The following is a 25,485-nucleotide window of genomic DNA, read 5'->3' as shown; positions in this document are numbered from 1 at the left end:
CATGGACAAACGTCTTCGCTCATCTTCATTAGGTAGGTGATGACACCAGCTCTTTAGAAACTGGGCTGGAGAAAACTGCAAGAACTGGTGTGTGGGAAGCAAGAAGAGAATGAGGACGGGACAGAGCAAAACAGAGGCACTATGAAGGGGACACAGACCATAAAAGACAAATGTAGAGAGGAGCCATCTCTAGGGCCACCACTGATCTGATGGGCTTCTGTTTCCATCTTCAGTCTTCCCATTCCTCACTGCAAGTGTTATATTCAACAAACATGACCATGGGACATCAAACAAACTTAGCTTTATCTCTTCCCTTTAAAATTCATACTGTGAGGCTAGTAACTCTCTCAACAAGATATATGGCAAATTTCTTACTTTTCTGGATCCTTTGTGATAATAAGAGGCCCTCCAACCAGTAATTAATGTATCCAGTCTTTTGTAATAATTAAAACTTTAAACTCCATTCAAAGCTGTGGCTATTCCCTTCCCAACCTGGACATACAACTATTTCCTCTGATTTGAGTTTCTATGCCTCCTCCCTCAGGGTTGAAGAGAAGCATGGAAAGGGGCAAGAAAGCTCTCATTTGACAGATACTATCTCAAGCTAATGTGGCACTTTCTAGTTCTAGCTGGCACTTAGGGTTGATTCCTTTTCCATGGGGCTGTTTTATAGGTTCTTCAGAGGACCACCCTCACCATTGCTAGTTATTTCACCTGTGGTTCCTTGATGCAGAGGCTGTACTGTCCTTGAGGCTGGCTAACTTCTCCTTTGGCCTCTGGCTCTCAATCTATTGCTCCCTCCCATACATGCAGGCTCCTATTTCTCTGTTAGGGACCCTATCACGGAGATCTAACAGGACTAGCTTGCTCTCATAGCAGATTTGTAGGAAACACTTTCATGCTTTGCCGTGACAAACTCTGAGAGGGTAGCCTGCTGCAGACTGAATCTTTGTGCCCCCCTACCCCCAGTTCATGCGTTGACACATAATCCCCAGTGTGATGGTATTTGGAGATGGGGTCTTTGGGAGGTCATTAGGTCAAGAGGGGGGAACCGTCATGAATGGGATTAGCACCCTTATAAAAAGAGACTCCAGAGAGCTCCCTTGTCCCTTCCACTAAAGATGGCTGTCTATGGACCAGGAAGTGGGTTTTCACCAGACACCAAATCTGCTGGCATTGATCTTGAACTTCCCAGCCTGCAGAACTGTAAGAAATAAATTTCTGTTGTTTATAAGGCACCCATTTAAGGTATCTTGTTATAGTAACCTGAATGGACTAAGACACAGGCCTAGCTCAGGGCAGCGGCCACTTTACCTTTTCTCTGCTGTCAGAATGATTAGTCAGTCCCTTATCCCCTAGATTTCCCAGAGATGGGTCATAAACTAGACCTCCATGTCTCCCAAACTGCAGAGGGCACATACTGAACAATCTGAGGAATTTCCTTAAAGATTCTCCATCTTGATTTGAGGTGATGGAAGAAATTACCTTTCACCTGCCCCTTTGTGGGACAGCATGGGACTTACAGCACACCAAGATCTCTTTCTAAACACTGTCCCCTAATTTCCAACAATCTTTTCTTGACCTGTGCAACTTCTTTTATAGACTGGAATTCAGTTTTCTGTCTCATCGGCATGGCAGTATCTCAGTTTACTCTGAAATGTGGTGTCTGTTAAATAGCCACCCCAGTTTAAACTGAGACTAAAAAAGTTTTACTTTAATATCCTTTTTCAATAACCACTCCTATCCCTAAAATACTAGTTCCTTGCAAGTAAACCAGTCTTATTACCACAAACTCCATGATCATGGGTGTGAGAGGAATATTCTACAGAAATCATGGAAGAAGGGAGGAAAAAGGGCAATATAATAGTAAGGCTTTAGATAAATCGCTTTAAGTGTCCTGCTCATATCCATTGTCCAATTACTGGCCCCCAGGGTATTTTAATCGTCCCTGAGCAGATTGCTGCTGCTACCGGCATGGTTAGGAGAAATGCCTAAAACCAATGACAAATAAGAAAAGCCCATAACAACTATTTTCCTATGACACCTAAGGTTTAACCAGCAAGTAATTCAATATATTAATGTCATTACCACCATCCCAAAGCTGGATACACAGCATGACAATTTTCAACTCAAAGAAATCATCCAAATTTCTGATCAAGATAATGGGTTAATAAGTTTATCTGAGAAGGTGACTCCTCCTAATTTAAAAATATAAAGAAATGTTGGGGGGATTTAAAAATTTTAAACTTCCCTGAACAATAACTATTTTAAAAGTACAGTACTGGTGCACAAATACATAGGTCAGTGGAACAGAATAGAAAGTATAGGGAGAGACCCAAATACACATGGGAAACTAAAGTATCATAAAGTCAGCATTTTAAATCAGTAGGGTTAAAATGAATTATTTGATGATGTTAGGACAACTGGAAAACCTATCTGGCAAAAAATAAAATTGGTATCCTACCTCGTAGACACGCAAAAAATCAAAGATGTAAATATTAAAATGAAGCCATAAATATTCTAGAAGAAAATATTGGGCAATTTATCATCTCAGATATCATAAAATAAAAATCTAGGTTGGACACTCTAAAACTTCAACATGTCCCCATAAATATACTCCACAAAAAAAGACTCCCCATAAATATACTCCACAAAAAAAAAAGACAAATGGGGGTAATATTTGTACTTTGTATACAGTTAAAGAGCTAATTTCCTTAAAATGTAAAGAGCTCTACAACACAGTAGAAAAATGGGCAAGGGATGTGAACAGATGGTTCACAGAAAAGGAAATATAGCTATATTTCCTATTACATTTCCGGAACTTATGAAAAGATATTCACTATCACATAATAAGAGAAGTGGAAATTAAAGCTATAATGAGATACCATTTTCTACTTTTAAGACCGGCAAAGAACAAAAAGTTAGCTAACGTCTCTGTTGTTGAAGATGCAGGAACATAGGGAGAGGTTGGGGGTGGGGTGGGGGTGGTTAGTAAACTTGGTACAAGCTCTATGGAGGGCCATGCCTATCAAAATAACAATAAATAAATGGGCACTTTGGGCCAGCCATTCCTTCCTAGAGATACACAAAAGTGAAATTATATAAATACAAGGATATTCATTGCAATAAAAGGAGGTATTTAAGAAAATTCATTGCAGCATTATTTGTAATAGTAAAATATAGGAAACAATCTAAATGCTTACGAGTAGGAGACTTGTAAAAAAAAGTATATTACAACAAAACAAAGTAGTCACTGGAAGAATGAAGAAGTACTAATATATACTGATCTATAAGAATGTCCATATTGTTACATGAAAAAGCAAGTACAAAACTGTATTTGTAGCATGCTTTGTATATATTGATATAAAATATTTCTGATAAAGATTACACAAGAAATTGGTAATAGTGGTTTTATCTAGAGAGAGGATCTGAGTGGCTGGGAGATAGGGGTAGGTAGGTGTCCCCTCTGTCTTTTTTTTTAAAGAATTATTTATTTATTGTTAGAGAGAGAGTAGGCAGGAAGGAGGGGCAGAGGAAGGGGGAGAGAGAGTTCCAAGCAGGTGCCCTGCTAAGCATGGAGCCTGACTCGGGCTTGATCTCAGGACCTTGAGATCATGACCTGAGCTGAAACCAAGAGTCAGTCGCTTAACCAATTGTGCCACCCAGATGCCCCAGAAGATGTCCCTTTTATTCTCTACTTTTCTTCTGGGGAGGAAAACCTTTTGAAAAATTGGAACTTTAAACCCAGTCTGATTTGGAACCAAATTTACACTGCCTTTGTGGTGCAGAAGCCCTGAGCTGAGAAACTTACAGAAAACTTGGTCCAGCAGTGGAATATCCTGCGACAGGGCCCCCGCAGGGGATAATGGAAATGACCCCACATGAACACCTCCACCACTCAGGGCACCATCACCAGCCGGGCTCAGAGCTGTCATCTGGCCAGTGTTCTTCTGAGTCATCAGATTTCTCCATTTATTCTACTCTATGACTTTCCTGTCTCTGGGTTTCTAATGTTTTTTAAGCCACTGTGCTTAGCCACAGTGACAGACAGGTGGCCTCATGGTTCCCAGAACTAGTCCTGGTAAGCTTCATCACACCTGATGCCATCCCGCTCCATACTCTCTCCATTTCCCGTCTTGTGTTTGTTCTTCAGTTCTTTCTGACTATAACCTAGCGTTTACTTGGGCGTTTCTCTACAATGATTCTGGTTTTACAGCCTGGTTAATTTGTTTTTAGCTTGCCTCAGGTAAATTTCTTTTCAATATAACTCCGGCCCAGGACCTTCCTACCTCGGTGGAATTGCCCCAGATGTAGGTATGGGAGCATGCAGACACCACCCACTGAATGAAGCTTCTTTCTTTCTCCAAGACAGTTGGTCTCAGGGATTCTCCACTGCCCCTCCCCCGCATCCTTCTACTTCTCAGTTCCATTGGTGGTCCTGGGAGAGTTTCTCTCCTCTCTCCACCTTTACCCTTAGGTTCATAGCTTCTTGTGCTGATAGAGAGTAAAGAATGATTTAGGGAGTACACATTTTTCTCTTCTACAAAAGGGCTGCTCTCCAAAGATTTTCTATTGAATTTGAACTAGCTTTGTCACAACTGACCTGACATTTTCTCTGCATTTTCTTTAACTCTATTGATGTCATTCTGCAAGGAGGTAATGAGTTTAGCATGTTGTTCACTCCCTACATTCTTGTATTCTTCCCAGTATTCCTTTTCACTGAGTTTCTCAAGAAATAGTTTCTCGGCGTTATTTATTTGCACGCGCATATCTGTTGAGAGAAAATCAAGACACCATGTCATTGCCATTGTTCTTGCAACCATGATACATTGCAATCCGATTTTATGAAGTTAAGGTCTGAAAGGCCTGCTACTAAAATGCTGTTAACTCATAAATACAATTTTTTATCTACAATGAAAGGAAATCTAAACTATTTCAACTATTGTTTATCCCTCATGATGCATAATCCAAGTAAAATTAAGCTTCCAATTATAAAATAGATGTGTGGTTTTAGGCTGTGACTGATAGGTTAATAGACTACCTATATGCCTAGGAACCCACAAGCTTAAATTATTCCCATGGTAGCTTGATAAGTGTCCTATTTTGTACATTATATCACATAGACTTTTTATTAATAAATTGTCACTTTTCTGACCATTGTGCCTCTGGGCAAAGCGAATTCAATATATATCCTGTGCTGTCCCTGGCAACCATTTTTGTAAATAAATAGGTTGCTTCCATCATCTAAAGTTCAGTGTTTGGGACAGGACATTCCCTTGTGTGAGATGATACCATACAACAGTAATCTCAACATGTCTTCCCTGGTCCCTGCTTACAAATGCCTTCAGAGTGAAAGATAAATTCTCTAGTAAAAAATGTACAAATACTGAGCTGTGTCACCCATATAAACCTTCAGTTTGCCCTGGGGCACTTGCTAAACATGATATTCTACTCCATCTTTAGGCCGGGTCTCATGCTTCTAGATATTTTGGAACTGGAAGTACTACAAGGAGCAGGGTACATTGAACTTAATGGCCCTTTGGCTCAGTGCCACACACCATCTTGTTTGAGAGCTCCCTGAAGGCAAAACCACATCTTATTCTTCTCAACAAAACCAGCACTTAGCACAGAGTCTGGCACTTAGTTGGTGCTCAGTAAATGTTTATGGAATGGCTGAAGCATTGCAATCAGGCCGGGGGAATGTTCTCGAATATAGAGGAGTCCAGAAGGACTCCAGACGTGTCTTTTTCCAAGGCTGTAAATAAGATCATGTATTTTTAAATCCCTTAATAAATGACACTTGCTATTGCCATTAAACAATGAATACCGCCGTAACCTGCCTGATGAGCTGCCCTCCTATCTGCTTAGACAGCTGCTGTCTCAGCCCTGTACCACAGTGAGCCTTTGAGGGAGGGTTGCTTACTGTCACTGAAGTCTTTGAAAGAGAGGTCCATGTCGTGGCTGTTGTTCTACTTTGCCAGAGCCCATGTCCCGCCCCTTCTCCTACCCCTTGTCAAATACGTAGGCCAATTACAGTGGCCCCTTCTCCTGGCTGTAGGGATTTGTCCAGTGGGGAGCATGTGTCTCAAGCTAGGCACACGCTCAGAGGCCTTCTCTGGACACACATTCACTGAAACTGGTGGAAAACATGTCTCTTTTGTCTCCATTTGGAGGTAAAGAGGATGTAAAGTGAGAAGTGTCCATGGTCTGAGTTCCAGCCTCATGAGGACAACAGCCTCAGAAAAAGGAGCCAACTTTCGGGGGCAAGACAGAGAGAGAAGAGGGGTAAGAGACAGAGGAGGGGGATGGCGGGGGGAGAGAAGGAGGGAGAGGCAGAGGAGATTTAAAAAAAAGAAAAATGCTGAGGGCGCCTGGGTGGCTCAGTTGGTTAAGCGACTGGCTTCAGCTCAGGTCATGATCCCAGGGTCCTGGGATCGAGTCCCGCATCAGGCTCCCTGCTCTACGGGGAGCCTGCTTCTCCCTCTCCCACTCCCCCTGCTTGTGTTCCCTCTCTCGCTGTGTCTCTCTCTGTCAAATAAATAAATAAAATCTTAAAAAAAAAAAAAAAAAAGAAAAATGCTGAGATCTGACAGCACGTGAGGCTCTGGGTCCAGGTCCAGAGCACCCTGCCTTTTTTCTGTTTGGTTTTATGAAAAAATTAACACCCTCTTTATGTTTAGGCTAGTTTGGGTTAAGTTTTTATCCAGGCAACTGAAGAGTCCTAAATAAAAGGTGAAAAAAAGCGGTTACATCAGTCTTTCTCGAACCTTCCTGTGCATAGGAATCCCCCAGGATCTTGTCCCAGGGCAGATTCTAAGTCAGTAGACCTGGATGGGCCTGAGATTCTGTACTGCAACAAGCTGCCAAATGAAGCTGCCGCCGCTGCTCCCCAAACCCAGTCAGGTTACAGTGACTCCCTGGGACTAACAGAACAGCCTCACAAAGCCTTTTCCCATCCACCTGTCCTCCGGCTTTCCCTCCCTCCCTCGGCATCTGCGGACTCCTCTTGTCCTTGGGCCACTGCACATGCCCAGGCCTCCTCTGCTGTGCTCTGTCACCCAGCTTGGCCCCAGTTGTGCATGACACACACGTCCCAGCACTCAGCCCAAACTGTAAACAGGCACATCTCGGCTAGCTGGGCCTATTTCCCTGCAAAGGCAGTTTAGTGAGCACATCTGAGTATCCTCTGTGGTCTCACTCCCATCTCAAGGGACTTATTAAAGTCTTCCTTCCAAACATAAACAGAAGTCTCCTGGAGAGGCGCCCTGCAAAATACAGTATCTACCACCTCATGACATCACCGCTGCCCATCAAGGGACGGGCCAGAACAGGCTTCTGGGAACAGTTGTGGAGACCCCTAAAAATGAAGTTTGCTGATTGATGGTTGACCTTGGCAACTATTTCATTCAAAACCACAAATATTTACAGATGGTGTGCTTGCTCTGTGTAAAGTGCTTGGGTCGGTAGGCTCTCTGAACTACTTGGAGAAATTCAGGGAATCTAGTCCTCATTTTGACTCCCAGCTCCTAGTACTGCTTCCTGAGAACACTCACATCTCTTCCCCAAGTTTTCCGGCTTCCTAGCTAGATGGTATGTATAGAGGTCCTGGCAAAAGTGGCTTGGGAAATCTTAGCAGCAAATTTAGGATAAAGGAATGAAAAAAATTTTTTAAAGGAATGCATGTGTTAAAACGATGTATGACTTAACCCAAGGGACCGTGGTATTTCCTAAGTCCATGGCAAGAGAGGTCATGCTCTTTCATCTTCTGCACCTAGCATCATTTCTGTCCATGTCCTCCAACCTTCCCCCTTGCCAACTCTCATGCCTCTTTCCCTACCGAAATGGGGGGCTTAGCTCCCTTAATGATACTGGTGTGAGGGGGCAGCTTCATGGCAATATTCACCCTGTTCCCAAGTCTGAACTGAGTTGGAAGCCAAAGAAGCTGCCAGACAAGAGAATTTCCCCAAAGAAAGAACAAATCCCCCCTGTGAGGACTTCAGGGTGGTAGCTAGCAGGCTGTTGTCTGGTGTCAAGAGCCAGGTGGTTTTCCTCTGCCTTGTTTTTGATCAGTGCCCTTCTTCTTCCTCCTCACTTGGCTCTAGTAGCTCTGCCCACTTGTTACTTCTCTCTCCTGCCCATTTATACACACGTGTGTGTGCCTGCGGTGGTAATGCTCTCATCTGAACATATTAGGGGACAAAAGCATGAACACATTCAAGAAATAACTTTAAGTTCCTAAGTCACCTTTCAAGTTTTCTTCCTGGTCTCTTTCAAACTTCCATTTTTCCTTCATTGCTTTTTCAACATCTTCTCTTGTTACAACTGGTAACCCGTCTGACTTCTCTTCACTCAGCTCCTTTAGTAGGTTCCGTATGTGCCAAGTCTGTTCATCCTTCAAGCGTTTGTTCTGTCGTGAAAATCAACAGTATGTAACTGCATCTGCTCAAGTATTTACCTTGACTTGCCTCAAAACCAATTCACACACTGAGGCTTGCAAAGTGAGAAAAAACCATTTAATGAAATAAGTTTATACAGTATCTCTAAGAGCTTATGGAACATGGAAGATGCAAAGTAAAATTAAACCCATCAACACAGTAACTAATGGATAGAAAGTTACGTTTAAAAAATTGTGTTATTAACCTCCCAGTCTATCACCCTAGGCAACAATCGCCTCAAAATCAACTCCAGCTCTAAAATAGGCAAAAAAAATCCAAAGATAGTGATCATTTAAAAAACAGTGAACATTAAAGTTAGACCTTGGAGGCTGATTTCTTCAGTCTCCCACTAAAACCTTCTTCTCCAGCAATCGTCACTCATTTGGTCAGTATTTATGAAGCATCTACCAGGCGGTCATCTAGACATTAAGAATACATCAGTGAACACTATATACAAAACACAGTGGCTCCTTCTCTTAGCCATAGGGTTTTGTCCAGGGGAAGCATGTGTCTCAAGCTAGGCACATGCTCAGAGGCCTTCCCTGGAAATACACTGAAACTGGTGGAAAACATGTCTGTTTTGTCTCCATTTTGAGGTTAAAAGGATGTAAGGTGAGGGGTGTCCATGGTCAGAGTTCCAGCCTCATGGGGACAATAGCCTTAGAAAAAGGATGCTTCTGTTGCAAAGATAAAAAATTAACCCAAAGTAGCCTAAGCATGAAGAGGATGTTAATTTTTTCACATAACCAAAAGGAAAAGGCAGGGTGCTACACCTGGCCCAGAGCCTCACGTGCTGTTGGATCTCAGCTTTTTCAAATTTTTAAAAATTTGCTCTCCCCCCCTTCTCTCTCATCCCCTCTCCTCCTCTGCTCCCTTCTTCCCCCCTTATCCCTCTTCCCTCTCTGTCATCCCCATGAAAGTTGGCTCCTTTGTAAAATGGTACAGCTACTCTGTTAAAAAGGATGCCAATTTCTTATAAACATTTGCTTACCATACAACTGAGCTCTTAGGCATTTATCTCAGAGAAATGAAAGCTCATATTCACATAAAAACCTGTACACAAATGTTTCTAAAAGCTGTATTTATCATAGCCAAATACGGAAAACAACTCGCTTGTCTTTCAATAGGTAAATGGTTAAATAAATTGTGGTACATCCATATCACAAAATAAAAATGAATAAAAGGAACCAACTAATGATACATGCAGCAAACTGAATCTCCAGAGAATTATGCTGAATGAAAAAAGTCAATCCCCAAAGATTACTTACAAAGATTAATTACTAGTAAGTTATTTATATAATATTCTTAGAACAGCAAAATTATAAATATGGAGAACAGATTAATGGTTGCTAGGAGTTAATGAAGGGGTGGAATTGTGAGGGAGTGAGTGGCTGTAAAAGGACAATATGAGAGATGTTTATATTGATGGAAACGTTCTGTGTCTTGACTGTATCAATGTCAATATTGTTAATGTTAATATCCTACTTGTGATATTATACTATATTCCTGTAATATGTTATAGGAAACCAGGTTATGGTTACACAGGATCTCTCTGTATTATTTCTTATAACTGCATGCCTATCAATAATTATTTCAAAAAAGTTCAATTTAAAAAATCAAGGTCAATCAATATTAGCAACTGATAAACAATATATTGCTCTTTCATCAATTCTCAAATGTTCCATTTTCTTGAATGAAATAGATTCAAGTTTTGTTTTCTTATAAATAAATTGAATTACTTTGGCTTGACATGAGTTATTTGAAAATGAAATATTTGTAGAAACTTGAATAATACCAATGAAACTATCCCTTGCCAAACTATTGCACTAATACTTTTTCCACATATGGACTTTTCCACTTATTTTTGTTAGAAGTGGAAAATTCCTTTATCAAGTATAATCTGAATACTAAATAAATCTTTATCTGGTTTTATTTATGTTAGCTAATGTTAGTAAGGCGACAATCACCTCAAAATCAACTCCAGCTCTAAAATAGGCAAAAAAATCCAAAGATAGTGATCATTTAAAAACCACTACATATAATTCATAAAGGAATAATGTGTAATCAATCAACAAATTTTTCTCTTACTTTCCATACTTAGCACAATACTTGTCAAAGTGAATGCAGTCCTCTTTGATCAAACTTTTAACACATTGACTATTCTTTTCAAACATATGATATTTTCATTTGTAAATTAAAATAGTATCATATGTCCTAAAAATGTAATTGAATGTTGCATAAATATGACTAAATCACAATTTGCATTATATGTAAATTTAATAACATCCATATTAAACTTCCCAAATCTCATAATGAATTTCAAATGGATGGGAAATGTGATTGACAACATGTTACAAAATTCACTATATCTGAAAAATTATTTTGAGTGATATATTGAAATACAGTTTAGTTAGCTATATTCACCAATGTGTTAAAGAAGAGACAGTTATCCTATAAAGTAGACAACTCTTATCCAAAGTAAGAATAATTGTCACACTATCAAATAGAAGAAAGGAGATTCAATAAATAAACTACAAAGAAAGGACTGATTTTGTTTTGTTATAAGGCCATCTCATGAACTTTACCTTTTTAAGTCTTTAAGATTCACAGGAGCAAGAACAGAAGTTGCCAAGATAGTACATAGATTTCTCCCTTACTATTTTCCTGCTTTCCCCAACAATGACATATAACCACAGCACATTATCAAACCGGAGAAATGGACATTGGTACAATGTTATTAAGTAAATTAGAGACTTTATTTGGATTTCCTCAGTTTTTATATGTGCTCATTTTAATTTTCTTGTGTGGGTATAAGTATTATGAAAATTTGTCACACACACACACACATATATATATGTATATATGAGAATTACCACCATATAGATGGCATTTGAAGTTGTGGTGTTCAGTAAGATCTTTAGAGTTAAAGAGAAGAGTTGAGATCAGAACCCTGGAAAATACTAATTTAGGGGTGGGTCCAGGAAAAGAGCAATGAGTGAAAAACAAGGAATGGTTGGTGAATAGGGGGGAATATTAAGGGAGAGTGATGTCCTGGCAGCCAAAGAGAGTTTCAAGATGACAGGGATGACCGCTGAAGGCCAGAGGGGTAAAGTGAGGACTATAAAGAGGCCATTGGACCCAGCTACTTGGTCATTAATAACTTCTGCCCTAGTAGTTGTGGTGGAACAGGAGTGAAAGAATGAACCAGAGGTAAGGAAGTGGACACAGTGAACTATGAAATGTCTAATGAGGTAAGTGGAGCAGTGAATGCAAACAGAACAGTCCAAATAAAACTCATACAAAGGAAGAGATGATATGTAGGAAGGAAGAGGGGTATTTCTGATTTTGCCCTAACTGAAAAGTATGTCTTGCTAATGAGTCATGTTTAACTTAGCAATTAAATATCCATGACCTCAAAAATTTTTCCTTCCACTGGTGTTAGTGTGAATCAACTCAATAAATATTTATTGAACACCCACACATGCTGGGCCCTTCTGGAGAAACAAAGGTAAGTAAGATTTGACTGCTGCTGCCTAAAGAGCTTTCAGTTTAATAATAGTGCTTTCAAATTAATAATAACATTTGTATGTAGCATTCCAGCTTAGTTTGGGGGAATGAAAAGGAGCTAGCCAAGAGAAGAGCATTCCCGGAAGATGAAACAGCCTGCATAAATGTACAATAACGAGCGAGACTGGGTTTTCTTTTTTTTTTTTTTTTTAAAGATTTTATTTATTTATTTGAGAGAGAGAATGAGATAGAGAGAGCATGAGAGGGGGAAGGGTCAGAGGGAGAAGCAGACTTCCTGCTGAGCAGGGAGCCCGATGCGGGACTCAATCTCGGGACTCCAGGATCATGACCTGAGCCGAAGGCAGTCGCTTAACCAACTGAGCCACCCAGGCGCCCGAGACTGGGTTTTCCAAGATTTAAAAGAAGCAAGTGGTAAACAGATAAGGTTAGAGAGGTGAGCAGAGGTCAGATTTTGTAGGGCCTCAAAGACTTTAGTAAAGAGCATGGATTTAATTTTCTGTACAGTAGGAAGCCACTGTAGGGTTTTAAGCACTGAAAGATTTACAGTATTCGAAAGGTTGCACCTTGGAAAATGTACTGAATTAAAGAAGGATGGGTAAGAGATGGTGGCGGCTTAAACTGGTGCAGTAACAGCATAAATGGAAAGAAACAGATACATACAGTGGGAGCTAGAGTCTGTCTCTCCATGCTCCTCACTGCTGGGTCCACTGATGACCCCAAAAGAAGACATAGGCCTATCCCATTCTTAGGTGAATCCTCATGAAAATAAGAATTTTGTTTCTGGCTTCAAATGAGGGGCTATGGGAAAGCGATTCTTCAGTCCTGGTCTGTTGTCCTTTCCACAACCAAATGGAAGTCCAAGGCTGACCCAGGAGTCCCAGTGGTGACCCCTGGGCTATGTGGATTGGTCCCTTGATGGCAGCTCACTCCTCTCCCATGCTGTGGATCTCATCATGTGGAACTGCATCCCAGCACCTAGACCAAAGTTCCCCTTTCCATTCTCATCCACAGACCTGAGTTTCTGTTTGAGTCTGATAAACAGACTTTAGTGACTGATCCTGGAGAATCATGAGAATGTCAGGGTCACAGTTATATCACCACCATGGCATGTCTGGCCCAATAAATGTTGCTGAATGAATGGCCAAATTAGCCCTATTTGGAAGACAGGAATGCCCATGCTACAGGAGGGAAACTGAGCCTCCTACCAGTTTGGGCCAAAATGATACCAGCACTAAGTTGTACAGTCAGGATGTAAACTCAGGTCTCTGACCCCAGACTCCATTAAAACTTGTAGATATAGGGGCGCCTGGGTGGCTCAGTCGTTAAGCGTCTGCCTTCGGCTCAGGTCATGATCCCAGGGTCCTGGGATCGAGCCCCACATCAGGCTCCCTGCTCAATGGGAAGCCTGCTTCTCCCTCTCCCACTCCCCCCGCTTGTGTTCCTGTTCTCGCTGTCTCTCTTTCTGTCAGATAAATAAATAAAATCTTTTAAAAAAAAAAACTTGTAGATATAGTCATTTTAGACAAAAGCCAAATAAAACAGTTAACTGTGGAAGTTTTAGAGTCCATATAAATGCTTTAATAGGAAATAGTGTCAGTATTTCCTCATTTATGAGACACCTTAAGGGATAAGTTGTGTTAATTATCACTTACTGCTTCCAAATTGTATTTCTGCCAGTCTTTAGTCATGATGGTCATATACAGCATGGCTTTGATGTTCATTTTAATCTGATTTTATAAAAACAATATATCATCTTAAACATTGAGTCACTTTAACAATTGAGATTATACTTTTCAAATAATATTTACATAAGCACCCTCTGAAAATCTAAAAACAAAAAGATACAGAAATTAAAAACAGAGAACCAATGTTTTATACTTTGGCTAAATAAGAAGTTAAAAGATAAATGTGATTTCAGAGCCTTAAAATTTTGAACACAAGATTCAGGGTCATCATGATCTAAATAACACAGATCAAGCTGACTTCCTTTGACATGGTAATTAATATAATAGGAACAGCAGTGCCCTCTAGCCTTAAATGTACCAAAAACTAAGATTGTAAATTAATCAATTCTAAGCACTAAAGAATTTCCTAGAATACATGTCATCATAATTCACAATTTTTAAGGCATTTGTGTAAATGTTTAATAACTAGATATAAGCTTTATTTTTTTAATTTTTTAAGATTTTATTTATTTATTTGTCAGAGAGACAGAGTGCACAAGGAAGGGGAATGGCAGGCAGAGGGAGAAGCAGGCTCCCCGCTGAGCAAGGAGCCCGATGTGAGAATCGATCCCAGGACCCTGGGATCATGACCTGAACCGAAGGCAGATAGATGCTTAACTCACCGAGCCAGCCAGGTGTCCCTAGATATAAGCTTTAAATGTTATACTTACTCTTTCATGATACTTTTGGTTCTTTTCTCTAAGTCTCCTTATTTGAGCCATAAATCGTTCTACTGCATTTTCTTTTATTTGACAGCTGATAATAAACAAAGATGTGTTACAATTACTTATCAAGGAAAATTAATGAGAAACAAATTTAAAAATTAAACTATTTAGATTGAAATAAAGTATTAAATATATTATAAAAACCCATTTAAGGATAAGATACCTTCTTAAGTGATTTTTTTGTGTGTGTTTCTGAGTATATTTGACTCACTAAAATATATATTGGAGAGGTAACTTCAAGTTTTTTTCCTAAATCAATCCCCATTTGCATTTCACAGTCATAATTTTTATACTTTCTAATTATCTATAAATAATTCAGCTTAAAGGGAACGTAGGGAAGCGCACACAGAAAACATGCTTTCTAGAATTCTAAAAAATTCAGACAAAAATAACAAAACAAAGACTTTATAAGGGCAGGCACATCTTCTTGAAATAGTAAGATAAATGAGGCATACCTTTGGTTCAAGTTCGTTAGTATGCCATCTCTTCTATAAATAATAAAAGCTTTCCTGACACAAACACATTTCTTTAATACCCAACAAGATTTGTTGAGCATCTGTCAGGTACAAAGGAGAGATAGAACAGTGCAGAAAGACTTTGGTATAGGCCGTTTGACAGCTATTTGAAGTGCTAAGTATATCTCTATCTCTCTTTTACCCAGCAAATCTTGTAACTTTAAATTTGAGACCAAAGTAACACAATGGAAACAGCTCTGCATAAATACCTTGCCTCAATTAAAACAAAACAAAATAAAAATACAGCACCTCTGTGGTGTAGTGAACAGAGAGGTCGTTACAGAATGAGAAACTCTTGTTTGCCATCTTGTCCCTGTCACTTCTCACCTGTATGATCTCAGGCAAGTCACTTCTCTGAGCAACAGTTTCCAAGCTATCAGTGGTGATAACAATACCTACCTCTAATCCTATAAGGATTAAAATAAGAAATTGCATGTGAATGTTTCTAGCATAAAGTAAGTGCTTAGTAAATTTCAGTTGAATTTGAATCTTATATCAGTCCTGCTTCTCCACTAACTGCCTAAGGACTCTCACCCTAGTTAGGCTGTGGCTTACTCCTCTGTAGGTAAGACAATTGAAGGGGAAGACCTCGATACTGTTTCAGTTCCAAAATTCTGCAGTTTACATTGATCATTGTTCCCTTTCATGCAGTCACACAGACAACACATAACAGCACGTACAAGATTCAATGAGCCGCTGCTCTGTGCCCAGTATTGTTTATGGCATTATGGAGTTGGTGTTGAACAAGACCTCCATGACCCTTGCCTGCAAGGAGCTTACATTTTACTAGACAATGAAGAAGTAAACACCCAAACATACTACTTACCCATTGTTATGGGGGAAATAGCAGGCTATGACAGGGGTAGTAAATGGAAGGGACTACTATAAACAGGGTGGCTTCCACACAGTAGTAGGTATAAACCATCTTTTTACTTCTCACCTAAAGCTTAGATGTGGGGGCGCCTGGGTGGGTCAGTCGGTTAAGCATCTGCCTTCAGCTTGGGTCATGATCCCAGGGTCCTGGGATGGAGCCCCGCGTCGGGCTCCCTGCTCAGTGGGAAGTCTGTTTCTCCCTCTCCCTCTGCTGCTCCCCCTGCTTGTGCTCTCTCTCTCTCTCTGTCAATAGGTAAATAAAATCTTAAAAAAAATAAAGCTTAGGTGTGCAAAATTCTGAAGGAGTGCCTTCTCTAGCTACCATTTTTAAGGAGAAAAATTAAAATATTGTAAATGAGAATTATCTGAGAAAGGCCTATGCAAATGTATGAAAATTATGCAATTTCTGCAATTATAAATATGGTAACCTAATTCATTCTCTGCATGGGCGAAGCAGGCAAATGAATCTCAAGTATATGGTGTCCCTTGGAGACCAGGTCTTTGTGTGGTGTGGTTAATAGACTTACTCCTGGCTTCAGCTGAGAGGCTTCCTTGGTGATGACTGAGCATGCAAAAATGGGTCTGGAGACTCCACCCAGCCCCAACCCCAGATACTGCATGGCACACACTTATACTAAAAAAATTATTTCTCATTTATTTGAAAATCAAATTTAATTTGGCATTGTATAATTTTATTTGCTGTACCTGGCAAGCTGACACTTAAGTCTACCACCCCTCCGCTCATAGCAGTTAGGAGCAAATGACCTGGGGCTTTGTCTCGTGTTCCTTGGGAGCAGTTCAGAAAGATCTGAGTGGCACCAGCAGGCCTCAGGGGCAATTCTGAGGTGCCCTAAAGGTTTTGGTGGCTTCGTTGCTCCAGTTGTGGCTCACATGGTAGTTGTAGGTCTAAGTTAGCTGAGCCTTTCCTTGGAATTTACTTCAACCTCCATGGGTCTCATGAAGATGAAACTGAACTTCAGAATTCCACACTATCAGCCACTTGGGAATTCGAGCTTCACTGTTTTCTATATACTTTTTCCTTTTCAGATCTCCCTCAGATGCCATTGTATGCACATGTCACACTAAATATTGAAGCAAGTGGGATGATAAGCCAATGAGATAATATATATTAATGTGGTTCGAAAAGGATACACACTATTCTAAAGCACAGTGATAGGAAATGGTTAGTAATACAACAGGTCACCTTTTCCCTTCCCTCTCTGTATTACTAAGATGTTACTAATGTGTCAACTTTCTCCCTCCAGGCAATTTCACTGAAAATTCAGAGAAGGAAAACAAATAAATCTGGATTTTATTTTTAGAGAGAGAGAGAGAGTGAGAGCATGGGGTGGGAGGGGTAGAGGGAGAGGGAGAGAAAGACTCAGTGCAGAGTCTGACATGGGGCTCGATCTCATGACCCCAAGATCACGACCTGAGCTGAAACCAAGAGACAGATGCTTCATGACTGTGCCACCCAGGGGACCCTAAATTTGGATTTTTAAAAAGAATTTATACTTTTATCTATTTTTTAACCTATAATCATAATCACACCTATTTCTATATTCATACTCATTGTAGAAAACTGGGGGAAAAACAAGTATAAAGGAAGAAATTAAAACCACCTTTACCTAGAGATGATGATTACTTTATAGATTTAGCATTGGCAGTCTCAGCTCTTCACAAACTACCATAGAGGATCATGACTTTATCTTTTGGGGATAGATTAAAAACATGTTTAGTTGTTCAGAAATCATTGACTACCTACTATGTTCTCCCAGCTCTTTGTTAGATGAGATTGTATAAGAGAATTATAAGATGCTGCCAGGGGATCCTTGGACAATCCTTTCTCAGAAAGTGAGGGGGATGTTTTGGCTATTGGTCATGTGACAAAAGGTCTGTCACCTGGGAACACATGCAATGAGTCAAGTGTCCCTAACAGAGTGACAGTGTAAAGCAAGGCCTTGACTGTTCCAGTCCACAAGATTATTTATTTAGTCTTAACAGGGAGAACAAAAGCATGAGATGTTCAATTTATATCTTGCACTAGATCATGAGAATTTTTAAATGTTTGTCTGTTTGTAAACCTCTGTGAAAGAACAGAAACACAGGCCTCTGACTGACCTAGAAGAGAAAGAAACAATTGTATCTGGATGTCACCAACGTAAACCATAGGAGCAAATTAGAGACCAGATTGTATTCACAGAGCCTGAGTTTTTGTCCTACTCTCCAAAGATGAGACGAGGGAAGTTTTCGGTTACGCTGACAAATGAGGGCAGGTGGTTTCTGGTTATAACTTAATGTCTCAAGTAGAAAATAAAGGGGGACTTTGTTAAAATTCCCTTCCCATGCATGTTTCTCTCTTAGTGTTCGGACCCTTTCACTCACTGAAAAGAATAGACAGATAGATTTGGAGTTTCTCAAGGAGAAGGAAATGGATTTTCTCTGAATGTTGTTCAGAATAAATCTCTTAAAGACCAGCGTCACCAGCATCACGGGCTCTGCACATGCAGCCTTTTTCCCCTCCAATAAATAGTTTCCCAGTCCCAAATCCCAAATGCTTCACGGGGCTTGGCTTATCTCACCCTTACCCATGCCACCAGTCTGCTCTTACCCTCTCTCCCGCACTCTGCCTTCTCTCTGTTCCTGGACTCTGTAAAGCTCTCCCTCACCCCAGCGTCCTTTCCATAAGCCTTTCTCTCCTCCACCCTATGTCTCCATAACACCTGTTCCTCTGCCAGGGATCAGCTCCAAAGTCCCTCCCTCAAACAAGCTTTTCCTGACCTCTCTGACCATATCAAGTCCTTTAGTTAAACTGTTACACAGGACCCTATACTTTTCTTTCATAGTGTCTTAACTGTAGCTATGCAATTTTTTAAAAAAGCTTCAAGTATTTATCTAATGTCTGTCTCCTCTGCCTCATCAAGCAGGAACTGGGTGGTCTGTTTGCTGTTGTCCCCCAGCACTTGCCTTGGACTTGGTAAACATTCAAGCACTTGTTCAGTAAATGCATGAAGTACATGTTTTTGTTAAAAAATTATTTTTTAAAAATGTTAATTCCAGTATAGTTAGCGTACAGTGTTATATTAGTTTCAGGTGTACAATATAGTGATTCAACAATTCTATACATTACTCAGTGCTCGTCATGGTAAGTGTACTCTTAATCCCAATAACCTATTTCACCCATCCCCCCACCCACCTCCCCTCTGGTGACCATCAGTTTGTTCTTTGTAGTTAAGAGTCTGTTTTTGACTTGTGTCTTTTTTTCTTTGTTCATTTGTTTTGTTTCTTAAATCTCACATATGAATGAAATCATATGGTATTTCTTTCTCTGACTGACATTTCACTTAGCATTGTACTCTGTAGTTCCATCCATGTTGTTGCAGATGCTAAGATTTCATTCTTTTTTATGGCTGAGTAATATTTCATTAAATTATTTATATATTATTTATATTTATATATAATAATGAGATATAGTTATAATAATATATAATTATATAATTTTATAAATATACAATTATATATATTATGTATAATGAAATATATATATATGCATATCTATATATATTATCCATTCCTCTTTATCCATTCATCTATCGATGGACACCTAGGCTGCTTCCATAGTTTTGCTATTGTAAAGAATGCTGCAATAAACAGGGATGCATGTATCCCTTTGAATTAGTGTTTCTGTATTTTTTGGGTAGTGCAATTACTGAGTCTGTAAGGTAGTTTTATTTTTAACTTTTTGGGGAATCTCCATACTGTTTTCTACATGGCTAGATCAGTTTGCATTCCGACCAACAGTTGACGAGATTCCTTTTTCTTCACATCCTCACCAACACTTATTGTTTCTTGTGTTGTTGATTTTAGCCATTCTGACAGGTGTAAGGTGATACCTCATTGTAGTTTTGATTTGCATTTCCCTGATGATGAGTGATGTCGAGCATCTTCTCATGTGTCTGTTGGCCATCTGGATGTCTTCTTTGGAGAAATGTCTGCTCATGTCTTCTGCCAATTTTCAACTGGATGTGTGTGTGTGTGCGTGCGCTGAGTTGTATCAGTTCTTTATATATCTTTATATATCTTATTCTATATGTCATTTGTGAATATCTTCTCCCATTTAGTAGGTTACCTTTTAGTTTTGTTCATCGTTTCTTTTGTTGTGCAGAGCTTTTTATTTTGATGTAGTCCCAATAGTTTATTTTTGCTTCTGTTTCCTTTCCTTCAGGAGACATATCCAGAAAAATGTTGCTATTGCTGATGTCAGAAAAATTACTGTCTCTGCTCTCTTCTAGGATTTTTATGGTTTCAGGTCTCACATTTAAGTCCTTAATCCATTTTGAGTTTATTTTTGTGCATGGTGTGAGAAAGTGGCCCAGTGTCATTCTTTTGCATGTGGCTGTGCAGTTTTCTCAACACCATCTATTGAAGAGACTGCTTTTTTTCCATTGGATATTCTTGCCTCCTTTGTCAAAGATTAGTTGACCATATAAGCACGGGTTTATTTCTGGGCTTTCTATTCTGTTCTATTGATCTGTGTGTCTATTTTTGTGCCAATACCATATTGTTTTGATTACTACTGCTTTGTAGTATATCTTGAAATCTGGGATTGTGATACCTCCAGTGTGGTTCTTTTTTAAGATTGCTTTAGCTATTTGGGGTCTTTTGTGGTTCCATACAAAGTTTAGTATTATTTGTTCTAGTTCTGTGGAAAATGCTATTGGTATTTGGATAGGGATTGCATTAAATGTGTAGATTGCTTTAGGTTGTATGGACATTTTAACAATATTTGTTCTTCTAATCCATGTGCATTTGCTTGTGTTACCTACAGTTTCTTTCATCAATGTTTAATAGTTTTCCAAGTACAGGTCTTTTACCTCCTTGGTTAAGTTTATGCCCAGCTAGGGGCGCCTGGATGGCTTAGTTGTTAAGCATCTGCCTTCGGCTCAGGTCATGATCCCAGGGTCCTGGGATCGAGCCCCACATCAGGCTCCCTGCTCAGCAGGAAGCCTGCTTCTCCCTCTGCCACTCCCCCTGCTTGTGTTCCCTCTCTTGCTGTCTCTCTCTCTCTATCAAATAAATAAAATCTTAAAGAAAAAATTACGCCCAGCTATTTTATTCTTTTTGGTGCAATTGTAAATGGGATTGTTTTTCTTAATTTCTCTTTCTGCTACTTCATTATTAGTGTATAGAAATGCAACAGATTTCTGTATATTGACTTTGTATCCTGCGGGTTTCTTGATTTCATTTATCATTTCTAGCAGGTTTTTGGTGGAGTCTTAGGGTTTTCTATATATAGTGTTATGTCATCTGCAAATAGTGAAAATTTTACTTCTTCCTTACCAATATGGTTGACTTTTATTTCTTTGTCTTTTCTGATTGTTGTGGCTTGGACTCTGTTGAATAAAAGTGGTGAGAGTGGACATCCTTGTCTTGTACCTGACCTTAGGGGAAAAGCTCTCAGTTTTTCACCACTGAGTATGATGTTAGCTGTGCAGTTTTCATAGATGGATTTTATGACATTGAGGGATGTTCCTTCTAAACCTACTTTGTTGAAGGTTATGAAGTGTATTCTTATGTGGAAAAGACTGAAATGAATTCATTCACTCCCTAAGAATTACACATTAAAACACCTACCGTGTGCCAAAAACTGAGGTTCAAGATCTCTCCAGAGATTTACTGTTTATGAATTGGATAAAACATAAACATAGAGTATCTTACCTCTAGTTTTGTCTCCAGCTCCTGGGAGTGAGACACTAGGAAATATTTTTATTAAAAATAATTGCATCATTTGGATTTGGTCTGCAGCCACTGGAGATAATACTCATTGGAATGTCTAGAAATGAAAAATCGTTTGTTCTTCTATAAATGTACATGAACTATTCTATATTGTACTTTAAGAGATAAGTCAGCCCGCTGTTACAAACTGCGTATACAGCATGTGGGAAAGTGACCAGTAGAGGGAGAGAGGGAGTCAAAACCACATTAACAAATGCTGTTTCATTGCTACTACTTGGAATATGTTATAGTCAAAGTTTCAGAAACTTTAAAAAAGATGCACATAGCACAAGAGTGCATTTATGCTTCCAGTCTAACTCCAGTCTAGCTCTCTTGACAGCTTTTGAGTACATCACTTTCCATTTGGAGTTACATGAATCTTAACAGTGATTTCCATTTACATATGGGAATGTTTGGATTCCATAATCTAAGCTTACTGGTAGTCTAGAAGTGCTTCACTGGTAGGCAATTTGACTTCTTTGTGTGGCCCATCTTGAATATCCTTTTTATTTGCTTTCGCTGTGTTATCCATTGTGTTGCTTAGTTAGTAAGAAGCATACCTGTTTAGAAAAGAAACAGGGAAAGTAAATAAATTCCGTCTTTGCCCCTCTACTTGTGCTTACTCAAGATGAGGAACTGCTGGGACTTAATTTAAAACTGTTTTTTCCATTCAGATTTCCATGTCCCCAGACCTATCATCCACCACAATGCTGGGACATCACGAATCAATGGATTCTTGAGTCTGGTAAGTTCCATGTTTGGCCGGTACAGCATTTCCCCACCCAAAACTTTCTAAGAGACTCATCCCCTTATATTATCCATCTACATCTGTTGTCCCTATCGAGATCTTTTAAGAACAAGGACTAAACTTTTTCAGCAATTTTTTTCTCCGCAGTGTTTGGCAAAGTGCACTGCATGTAGTAGCAGCTCAGGAAATGTCTGTTACTTTTTTTAAATTAAGATAAAACAAAAGCACAACTTTCTATGGGCACCAAGAAACTAGAATCCAAAAGATCAGGTTTGACCAGGGTTGTTATAAAGAGCAAATAAAAGCACATATTCAAATGTTTTTTAAATGGCTAAGAGGTTTACAAATGAAAAATAATAGTAATAATAATTATTATTAACAGTAACTGCTCATCAGCTATTAATTGCTTTTTAATCAATAATAAAAATTATCAAAAATAATATATTTTAAAAGTAAAAAATTAGGTCCACTATTTACAGATTTTTATAGTAAGCAGGAATAACTCATGGATTTTGTAATAGGTACTAAAGTACTTCTTTTCAGATTATATAGTCTTCGGTAATAGATTTTTATCTAATTTCCATTAATCTCAAAAAAATGAGTGCCTAAACTTTAATCAATGTATTAGTAGTTGAGTATGGTAGAAAGAATTTAGCCTTTATAATGATTTATTTGATGGCTGGAAACTCCATGAGAGTGGGAATGATATAATTCTTGTGCATTAATCTATTTCCCCACCTAGCACAGGCAGATGCACGATAAATTCTTGTCAAATGAAAAAATGGATGGATGAATCAGGGAGACATGTTTTAATCCCAGATCCACCACCTATTGTCAATGGACCTTGAGTAGGTTACTTAATCTTTTTGAGCTTCAGTTTCATTATCTGTAAAGTGAGAGCAAAAATCTTACTCTAAAAGCCATTGTAAGGATTAAATAAGCTAATATTTTAAGCACCTAGCATAGTGGCTGATATATAGAAAGAGTTTAGTTAAGTATTATGGCCATTTGGTTAAAGCTCCAAATCATGCTTCTTCAAACTCCAGGTACCTATAAAGCAGGGGATGTCTGCTTGCTGCCAAGTATGATGATATGTGGAAAAACTAATCCATGCGGTCTGCTATTGTCAACCTTCATCATTGATTTGGGTCACTGAATCGGCAATCCACATAGATCACTGAGATCCACAGTGGAAAATCTCTCTGAAATGAAATACATTTTCCGAGACCTCGAGCCAGGCTCAGTCTTTGTGTCTCAGACTTTTCCAGCCAAGGGTGTTCATCTCTCTCTTCTAACAGATTCGAGTATACCTGAATGCAAACATACTATAACACCTTCCCGCTGAAAAGCACACAGGTGACACAACAGAAAGACTTAGCACATTAGGACAGAATAATATATTAAGTGGTATCTTCTCAGATACGAAAGTATTGTGAACAATTCCATAAACAACACACTAAAATGTGTCATTATACCATCACGGTTCACAGAAACTTATCAGCTGAGAAAAAAAGTGCTTTCGTTTTAGATACAGAGTTGAATTTTAATATTATTTTCTATTTTAGAATTAGACTTTTTAACTTGACTATTGCGCAAAAAGATAACATGCTGACCAGTGTTTCATTTTACAACAATAAGTTACTATTTAACAGTGATTTTTATTATAAATATTTCATTTAAAAGTTAAAACAAATTCTAACCTTGATCTCTCGTTTTCTTTCTGAGTCATATGGAAGAGATCAAGTGTTACAGTTTCCACCTACAGTACCCATCTGGTGCTGGGGGAAAAATGACCTCATCTTGTTCAATTACCTCAGTTACCTGGCTCTTAGGTTTTCAGTTCTCTGCCTAAAGTATAATTAGTTATGTAACTGCAGCTCATGGAAAAGGACTTTCATAAAATATGAGTGAAAATGTGGATCCATGAAGCACAAATGATTGATGCATAAACTCTATTAATATTCATTGTTTCACATACTTTCCAGAAAATTAGTAAGCATTGGCTTGCCCTCTTATTAGATGTATTTTTGCAATGAGCTAATGACTTTACTTCAGAAAGTACTTCTACATTTGATAAGGTCCTACAAGCAGTGGGAGTTTCATAAACATTTACAAGGATTTACAGTTCCTGACCATCTAGAGGATTTCTAACTCTGCAAAGGGTGAGCATCATAGAAAAAAAAATTCACAAAGTAACATAATTATCTTCCAGGCAGGTTTCACATGACTAATTCTTGACAGAGGGACACCTAATCTGTCTATCAGTAACTGCAAACATCTATTCAGCACCAGCTCTGTGCATGGCTTTACCTGGCCCTTAATTATAAAATATGGAAGAGACAAGGTCTCTACTCAGACAGATGGGAAGAAAGAAGCATACTCCAGCAGAACTTTAAGAAAATAATGAGCAACTTTAAAAGACTAGAAAGATTGTGCAGGTAATGAAGGCTCCGGAGATCTCTGCCCACAGTGTGACCTTTTGTGCTGTTTTTCCTCTCCCAGCTCTGTTGGGGCATTCAATAACATACGCCATGGAGGGAGGGCAGGCAAGGAGGCTGGGTTTGAAAGACTCAGGTCTCCAGCCTTTTCAGAGACCACCCCATAATCACTTTCCATCAGAAAATGTTTCAAAATATATTCCCTGAATGCTTCTCGGTGAAAAGTAAGAAGTCTGTTTGGATAAAATGGACATATAATAGCCATCTTCTTCAAATATGCTGTTACCCCATAATGCTTTACTTGACTCTGCAAAATCACCCAAAAAACAAAGAGTGCATTGTCAGGATCCTGGCTCAATATCTAGAAAGTCCTAATGACTTTTTTCATGACTTTGTGGAGCCACGAATATCCAGAAGCCTCCTAATGACTCTTTTCAAATTTTGTGGGGTCTGGGAGGGATGGCAGTTCTGCCCTGATACCTTTCTGGACATTTGGAATGAATTCTGATGTTTGTTAGCCAATGTTTTTACATAAAAATGTAGATTAAAATGGAAGATATTTACTTAATAACATTAGTAATGGCAAAAGTTCTGAATAAGATTCCATCAGAGGTTTAGTTAAAAGATCTCTATATGGGTGTTGGGAGTCTTGAAGTCTATCTAGTGCTGACTCTGCCATTAACTAGCTATAAATGTGTTAACTCTAATAAATAATAATAATGTC

At 39.0% G+C, this 25,485-nt stretch overlaps 2 protein-coding genes across 2 annotated transcripts in view; one reads left to right on the top strand and one right to left on the bottom strand.

Annotated features, from left to right (window-relative positions):
- The window catches only part of CCDC83 (coiled-coil domain containing 83), a 39,927-nt gene extending 17,733 nt beyond the window's left edge, over window positions 1-22,194 (bottom strand). The window contains exons 1-4 of the mRNA XM_034995148.1: window positions 22,013-22,194; window positions 14,359-14,443; window positions 8,245-8,407; window positions 4,604-4,771 (exon numbers count right to left, since the gene is read on the bottom strand). Coding sequence (XP_034851039.1) covers window positions 4,604-4,771; window positions 8,245-8,407; window positions 14,359-14,443; window positions 22,013-22,107 — 511 coding nt within the window. The 5' untranslated portion in view covers window positions 22,108-22,194. The remainder of the gene's footprint in view (window positions 1-4,603; window positions 4,772-8,244; window positions 8,408-14,358; window positions 14,444-22,012) is intronic.
- Window positions 1-25,485, top strand: part of SYTL2 (synaptotagmin like 2) — a 199,758-nt gene that overhangs the window by 16,491 nt on the left and 157,782 nt on the right. Inside the window, exon 5 of the mRNA XM_034995288.1 lies at window positions 22,266-22,320. The gene's annotated coding sequence lies outside the window, so the exon portion shown is untranslated. The remainder of the gene's footprint in view (window positions 1-22,265; window positions 22,321-25,485) is intronic.

This window comes from Mirounga leonina, unplaced genomic scaffold (genome assembly GCF_011800145.1).
Source record: "Mirounga leonina isolate KUSES-001 unplaced genomic scaffold, KU_Mleo_1.0 Mir_92, whole genome shotgun sequence".
Taxonomy (NCBI): Eukaryota; Metazoa; Chordata; class Mammalia; order Carnivora; family Phocidae; genus Mirounga; species Mirounga leonina.
Note: the sequence above shows the minus strand (reverse complement) of the source record. Positions and strands in the feature narration are given on the sequence as shown.